The 7,998-nt window shown below is 55.9% G+C and overlaps 1 protein-coding gene across 1 annotated transcript in view; it reads right to left on the bottom strand.

The window, feature by feature from the left end:
• The window catches only part of LOC144952852 (dynein axonemal assembly factor 1-like), a 15,488-nt gene extending 8,126 nt beyond the window's left edge, over positions 1-7,362 (bottom strand). Inside the window, exons 1-4 of the mRNA XM_078883322.1 lie at positions 7,030-7,362; positions 6,160-6,251; positions 2,007-2,228; positions 1,304-1,334 (exon numbers count right to left, since the gene is read on the bottom strand). Coding sequence (XP_078739448.1) covers positions 1,304-1,334; positions 2,007-2,228; positions 6,160-6,250 — 344 coding nt within the window. The 5' untranslated portion in view covers position 6,251; positions 7,030-7,362. The remainder of the gene's footprint in view (positions 1-1,303; positions 1,335-2,006; positions 2,229-6,159; positions 6,252-7,029) is intronic.
• Between the last annotated feature and the right edge of the window lie 636 nt (positions 7,363-7,998).

Below are 7,998 nucleotides of genomic sequence, written 5' to 3'. Positions count from 1 at the left end.
GGCAGGATATCATAGGACAGACCCAGATTCCATGGGTTGACTGACTGAGATGACCAGATGCACCAGCTGTACCCGCTACTGTGCCAACTTGCCGTACTTTATCCACCCGGTGCTTCGCTCGTTGTTGTGAGCATCGCTCCTCCGCCCTCCGTTGTTGTTGGAGGGCGACTGCCTCCAACTGCCCAGTAGCGTCCTTCACGAGCCTCCTCCACAGAGGCCGATCTTGACACCGCTGGTACCAGTCATCGGCAAGTCCACTCAGCTCCACGTCCTCCTATACCACATCAGTCCATCTCTTTGCCAGCCCATGTTGTGCCCGTTTAGCCACCTCTATCCGGCCAAACAGAATCTGCTTGGACATGTGGTGGAATGGGCTACATGACCCAGCCAATGCAGCCTTCCTGCCGGAGGAGCTCACTGATGGGAATGTGTCCTGATCTTTTAAGGATTTATGAGCTCCTCAAACAATCCAGCCTGGCTAAATCCAGGACGGATTGTAGGCAGGCCAGCCTGAATGTTTCTAACCAGTGTAGATATTCCATTAGAGGGGTCCACGTTTCACAGGCATAGAGAAGGGAGTGGATGATTGTGGCCGAGAAGACCCAAAGCTTTAGCGATAATTGTCCAGGTAGCTTCCACGCAGCATTACGCAGCCGATGAAAAGATTTCGAGTGAGACCTCTGCTGTCAAACCGGAGCAGGTCATAAGCACACTACCGAGGTATGGGAAAAGCCTCCACTCTTTCCACAACTGCTCCATCGCCAATGGGGAGTTCAGGGGGGCGAAGAGTTTGATGGCACACAATCTCCCAGGCAGGTGCTTCATTTTGATGGGGCAGATTGTAAGAATTCACCTTTTAGTGGCACGCTCCAGGTTCAGCAGTTACCAGGTCATCGCCATCCATGACGTGGTTGACCAATAGGGAGCCATCTCTCGACTGCAACTGGGCATCAATCAGCCTCCCATTCGATCTGTACCATATGGACATTCCTCCGGTACAGCCATGGAGAAGCTTCTCAAAGTGCGCGGTCAAAGATGTTAAATAATGTGGGCGGCCACAGTGGTGAGATGTTAAATAGTTCACCTGGTTTCTAGGAGGTCATGGGTTCGATCCCGACCCTGGCGCCTGTACATGCGGGGTTTTAGCGTGGGGGATAGAGAGTTTCCCTCTCGATACGCACGAGTTTTCTCCAGGTGCTCCGAATTGGTCCCACGTGGAAACGCTCAATCACTGGCTGGTAACACCTTCACATGTGGAGGGCCACAGAGCTTGGGCAACTGTTGCTACTGCTGGGCTCATCACGTGAGCTGCCTGATCTGCTCTTTCCCTCTGGCTGTCCAGAGAGTGATGGGACAGCGTTGCGTGGTACAGATTGGTGTCATCGTCGTCGTCGTCATTGTTGTCGTTGTAATCATCGTCATCATCGTCATCGTCGTCGTCATCGTCGTCATCATCGTCGTCATCATCATCGTCATCGTCGTCATCATCGTCGTCATTGTCATCATCGTCATCATCGTGGTCACCATCGTCGTCATCGTCGTCAACGTCGTCATCGTCATCGTCACCATCACCGTCATCATCATCGTCATCGTCATCATCTTCATCATCGTCATCTTCGTCATCGTCATCATCGTCATCATCGTCATCGTCGTCATTGTCGTCGTCGTCATCCTTGCTCACCGACGCCGTAGAGGTCCCGTAGGCAGTTGCGGTTGAGGTTGAGCGAGTCGAGGTGCACCAGGTGGGTGACGTTCTCGACGCGCTCCACGTCATCATCATCATCGTCATCATCATCATCATCGTCATCATCGTCATCATCATCGTCGTCATCATCGTCATCGTCATCATCATCATCGTCATCATCATCATCATCATCGTCATCATCATCATCGTTATCATCATCATCATCATCGTCATCATCATCGTCATCGTCGTCATCATCGTCGTCATCGTCATCATCATCATCATCGTCATCGTCATCATCGTCATCATCATCCTCGCTCACCGACACCATCGAGATCCCGTAGACAGTTGTGGTTGAGGTTGAGTGAGTCGAGGTGCACCAGGTGGGCGACGTTCTCGACGCGCTCGATGAGGTTCTGCTGCAGGTAGAGGCAGCGCAACTCCAGCTGGGCCCCCAGGCCCTCGATGCGCCGCAGGCCGTTGCACTCGAGCCAGAGGCAGCGCAGGCCGCTGTACTCGTCCAGAGCCTCGATACGAGCAAAGCCTGGGGGGCAGAGTGGGGAGGGTGGGTGAGGGTGGGGGGTGAGGGTCACGTGGTGAGTGTGGGGGTGGTGAGTGAGGGGGTGGTGAGTGTGGGGGGGGTGAGGGTGGGGGGGTGGGGGAGTGAGGGTGGGGAGGGTGAGGGTGGGGGGGTGAGAAGGGTGGGAGGGTGGGGGAGTGTGGGGGTGGTGAGTGTGGGGGTGGTGAGTTTGGGGTGGTGAGTGTGGGGGTGGTGAGTGTCTATGACGTCTCCTGGCCAAACCCCAATTGGCGGAGCCAGGAGATTGAATCTTCACCCTCGGGGCTCCTCCAGAAACAATGAAAAACCATTGCGGATGGCCACGTGGAATGTTCGAACGCTTACTGCGGAGGAGAGGCTGCCACTCCTTTGTCAGGAGCTGGACCGGTACCGCCTGGATCTCTGTGGCGTTCAGGAGGTCCGGTGGACCGGTTCTGGCTCCTGCCACCATGAGGGGTGGACAGTCCTCCACTCGGGACAGGAGACTGCCAAACAACAGGGTGTGGCTCCTCTTCTGAACAAAAGAATGAAGGGGGCGTGGGAGCGTGGCGGTGAGGTGTGGGAAGCTGTAAGCCCAAGGATACTTTTGGCTCGCCTTCCCATCAACCGGAGGCGAGGAGTGGTGGTCGTGGTTACTTATGCCCCCACTGAAGATGAACATCCGTGGAGGGATGCAGGCAAAGCCGATGAGTCAGATGCCTTCTATGACCTCCTGTCACAGGTGCTGGAAAAAGTGGCCACTCGGGACAGAGTCATCTTGTGGGGTGACTTCAATGCCCGAGTTGGTCATGATGCTGGCACCTGGTATGGAGTGATTGGAAGGCATGGGCCAGATCAGCTCAATAACATCGGTAGGGGGCTGCTAGATTTTTGTGCAGCCCATGGGCTTGTAATTACCAACACGCTCTTCCGGCATCGGCGCATCCACCCAACATCAAGGATGCATGCCGGGTCCAAGCAAGAACATCTGCTGGACTACATAGTGACGGACCAGCGGTTGCGAGCCCATGTCCTTGACACCAGGACCTACCGTGGAGCTGATCTGCCCTCTGACCATCGACTAGTCATCTGTAAGATGCGCCTGCCATTCTTCCACTCCGGTGGTAGGTGTACACCCAGGACCCCATTCCAACCAAAAGTGGCCTGGTCTCAGTTAGCTAATGAAAGTTGCAAGCGAGAATTTCATCATCGCTTGCAGCTGGGGTTGGCATCATCCCCCACTCCTCCTGATGTCGAGGGTAAATGGGCGAGGTTTAGGACTGTGACTCATGCAGCTGCAATGGCTGCTTTGGGTACGCGGTCCAGACCTCCCCAGAAACCCTGGCTGACAGAGGAGGTGTTCAGGTTAGTTGACAAAAAGCGACAGGCCCACTCTCATCGGCTACAGCATCCCACGTCAGAGAATGAGGAGGTTTACCGCAGCCTTCGCTCGGAGGTTTGGAGAGCCGTAAGGCGCTGCAAGGATGGGTGGTGGTCGCGGGTTGCTGAGGAGATAGAGTCTGCCTCAGTGGCCCGCGATCACAAATCACTATTTAACTCCATCAAAAAAGTAACCTGCAGCGCCCCACCTATTACCATCATTAGGGGAAAAAACGGTAATCCAATCTCCGACACCCAGGAACAGGTTTGCAGATTTGCTGAGCATTTCTGCGAGGTCCTGGGGGAGGGGAAATCTCTCAGCCAGGAAAACATCATGGCACAAAGTGGGGATAACCCTGCTGAGGCTGCGGTGCCTCAAATATTGGAAGAGGTCACCCCCTGTGAGTGGCTGGCTGAGGGGCCATCTGTTGAGGAAGTACTGAAGGTGATCCGGAGTCTGAGACCAGGAAAGGCACCGGGCAGAGATGATCTCCCAAGCGAAATGCTGAGGGAGGGTGGCGTTTGTGCACAGACTGCCCTATATGACATGATAACAGGCTGGACCACTGGACGGGTTCCGCAGGATTGGAAGGATGCCCTGGTGGTCCCCCTCTTTAAGAAGGGGGACCGCACAGACTGTAACAACTACAGGGGCATCTCAATCCTCAGTGTGCCGGGAAAGGTCCTGGCAAGGATTATTCAACATCGCCTTGCTAGGCATGCTGAGGAGAGGCTTGCGGAGCCCCAATGCGGTTTCAGGAAAGGGCGGTCCTGCACAGATGCCATATTTTCTGTCCGTCTGCTACAGCAGAGGTGTAGGGAATTCCAACAAGACCTACATCTCTGCTTTATTGACCTGGTCAAGGCCTATGAGACCATCAGTAGGCCTGGGCTCTGGGTTGTTCTTCGTGCTTTCGGAGTCCCTGACCCTCTGCTCACGATCATTAAGGACCTTCATGATGGTGAGCGGGCCCGGGTAAAACTACGTGGCCGGGAGTCAGAGCCTTTTCCTGTACACCTTGGGGTGTCACAGGGATGTCCGCTGGCTCCCACATTATTTAACATCTATTTTGACCACGTAGTTCGTGAAGCCTTCATAGCTGTACCGGGGGAATTTCCATTTGGTACAGATATAATGGGAGGCTGATCGACGCCCGGGAGCGATCAAGGGATGGCTCCCTATTGGTCAACCACGTTATGTATGCCGATGATTTGGTAATAGCTGCTCATTCAGAGGAGGAGTTGGAGACGCTGCTGCTGAGGTTGGAGCGTGCCACTAAGAGGTGGGGCCTTACCATCAGCCCTACCAAAACTAAGCACCTGCCTGGGTATTTTGTACCATCGGACACTCCACCCCCACAACTCCCGATCGGTGATGGGGCAGTAGTGGAGAGAGTGGAGAGTTTCCCATACCTGGGCAGTGTGCTTATGACAGGCTCCAGTTTAACAGCAGAGGTCTCACTCCGAATCAGTCGAGCGGCAATATCTTTTCATTGGTTGCGTAACGCTGTGTGGAAGCTACCTGGTCTGTCGCTCCGCACGAAGCTTCAGGTCTTCTTGGCCACAGTCATTCCCTACCTTTTCTACGCTTGCGAAACGTGGACCCCCCTAATGGAGACATTTAGGCTGGCCTGCCTACGATCCATCCTGGGTTTAACCAGGCTGGATTGTGTGAGGAGCTCACAAATCCTTGAAAGATCTGGTCAAAGTCCCATCGGTGAGCTCCTCCGGCAGGCAAGGCTGCGTTGGCTGGTTCATGTAGCCCGCATGCCCAGCTACCGCATGCCTAAACAGCTTTTGTTCAGCCGGATTGAGGGGGCTAAACGGGCGCGGCACGGGCTAGAGAAGAGATGGAGTGATGTGGTACAGGAGGACGTGGAGCTGAGTGGACTTGCCGATGACTGGTACCAGCGGTGTCAAGATCGGCTTTAGTGGAGGAGGCTCGTGAAGGACGCTACTGGGCAGTTGGAGGCAGTCGCCCTCCAACAACAACGGAGGGCAGAGGAGCGACGCTCACAACAACGAGCGGAGCGCCGGGTGGCTAAAGCACAGCAAGTTGGTACAGTAGGGGGCACAGGTGGTGCATCAGCCAGTCATCTCGGTCATCTCGGTCAGTCGACCCATGGCACCTGGGTCTGCCCCATGACCTCCTGCCAACGGGCGTTCGACTTCACGTGGCCTCAAAGTGCACTTGGCCTGGCACAAGCGTCGTGGTGACGTCACCGCCACTTAGTGGCGAATGGCGGTTGTTGTTGTTGTTGTGGGGTGGTGAGTGTGGGGGTGGTGAGTGAAGGAGTGGTGAGTGTGGTGAGTGTGTAGTGGTGAGTGTGGTGAGTGTGGGGGTGTTGAGTGTGGTGAGTGTGGTGAGTGTGTAGTGATGAGTGTGGTGAGTGTAGTGGTGAGTGTGGTGAGTGTGTAGTGGTGGTGAGTGTAGTGGTGAGTGTGGTGAGTGTGAGTGTGGTGAGTGTGAGTGTGGTGAGTGTGGTGAGTGAGGTGAGTGAGTGTGGTGAGTGTAGTGGTGAGTGTGTAGTGGTGAGTGTGGTGAGTGTGCACTCACCCTTGTAGTGCAGGTACAGCACGTCGTTGAGACGAGGCGTCACGTAGAGTTTGTGCTTCTTGCAGAGATCTCGCAGAACCTTCACCGTCATCCTGCACTCACGCAGCATCGCACACGGACCGTGTGACGCGCTCGTGCCAGGCTAGGTGCACGCCGAGGCCACGTGTAGCCTCAAAGGCGCCTATGAAGGCCGGCACCACGCCCGGCCGCCTTTGTCTCCCCAGTGGCGATGTTTACACGCCGCTACACCAGGTACTATTTGAGGCTGAGTCGACCTAGGGGAGGCCCAGGACCGGTTCAGATAATCGTCACCGGTGTTGGCCGTGAGCGGGAATGGAATGGGGCAGGTGCAGTTCCTCCATACACGCAACATAAATGCAACATACACACAACATACACACAACATACATACAACATACATACAACATACACACAACATACACACAACATAAATGCAACATACACACAACACACACACACCATACACACAACACACACACAACATACACACACAACATACACACAACACACACAACATACACACACACACAACATACACGCAACACACACGCAACATACACACACAACATACACACACAGCACACACGCAACACGCAACACACACGCAACATTTCCCTTCTGCGTGACTTTACCGAATGATCCAAGAATATAAATCAAATCTATAGCTAAATATTGGGGGGGGGGGGGGGGCATTATGAGCATATTTGAATATCGGGGGGCGATGTGTCCCCCCCTCCCCCCCAATAATAACGGCCTTGAGTTTTAGAGAATGAAACGAGAGACACGTGGGAGTAGCTCTGCAGACTGGGCTCTCTCTACCTGGGTCCGTCGTCGTTCAGCTCTCTCTACCTGGGTCCGTCGTCGTTCAGCTGCCCTTCTCCTGCTCCTGTGCCGGAAGCGGGCGCAGCTCCTGCTGCCCCTGCTGCTCCTGCTGCTCCTGCTGCCCCTCCCGCGCCGTCTCCGTCCGCCCGGGCACCATGAGCAGCCCCGGCAGCTGGAACTGGGGCAGCCACGGAGCCGATACCCGTGGCACTGCAGGCTGCCCTCTCTGTGTCACTGACTGCCCCCTCTGTGTCACTGACTGCCCTCTCTGTGTCACTGACTTCCCCCTCACTCACACTGACTGCCCCCTCACTCACACTGACTGCCCCCTCACTCACACTGACTGCCCCCTCACTCACACTGACTGCCCCCTCACTCACACTGACTGCCCCCTCACTCACACCGACTGCCCCCTCACCCACACTGACTGCCCCCTCACTCACACTGACTGCCCCCTCACCCACACTGACTGCCCCCTCACTCACACTGACTGCCCCCTCACTCACACTGACTGCCCCCTCACCCTCACTGACTGCCCCCTCACTCACACCGACTGCCCCCTCACCCACACTGACTGCCCCCTCACCCACACCGACTGCCCCCTCACCCACACTGACTGCCCCCTCACCCACACTGACTGCCCCCTCACCCACACTGACTGCCCCCTCACCCACACTGACTGCCCCTTCACTCACACTGACTGCCCCCTCACCCACACTGACTGCCCCCTCACTCACACTGACTGCCCCCTCACCCACACTGACTGCCCCCTCACTCACACTGACTGCCCCCTCACCCACACTGACTGCCCCCTCACTCACACTGACTGCCCCCTCACCCACACTGACTGCCCCCTCACTCACACTGACTGCCCCCTCACCCACACTGACTGCCCCCTCACTCACACTGACTGCCCCCTCACCCACACTGACTGCCCTCTCACCCTCACTGACTGCCCCCTCACCCACACTGACTGCCCTCTCACTCACACCGACT

This window comes from Lampetra fluviatilis, chromosome 70 (assembly GCF_964198595.1).
Source record: "Lampetra fluviatilis chromosome 70, kcLamFluv1.1, whole genome shotgun sequence".
Taxonomy (NCBI): Eukaryota; Metazoa; Chordata; class Hyperoartia; order Petromyzontiformes; family Petromyzontidae; genus Lampetra; species Lampetra fluviatilis.
This window is presented reverse-complemented; position numbering and strand designations above follow the sequence as displayed.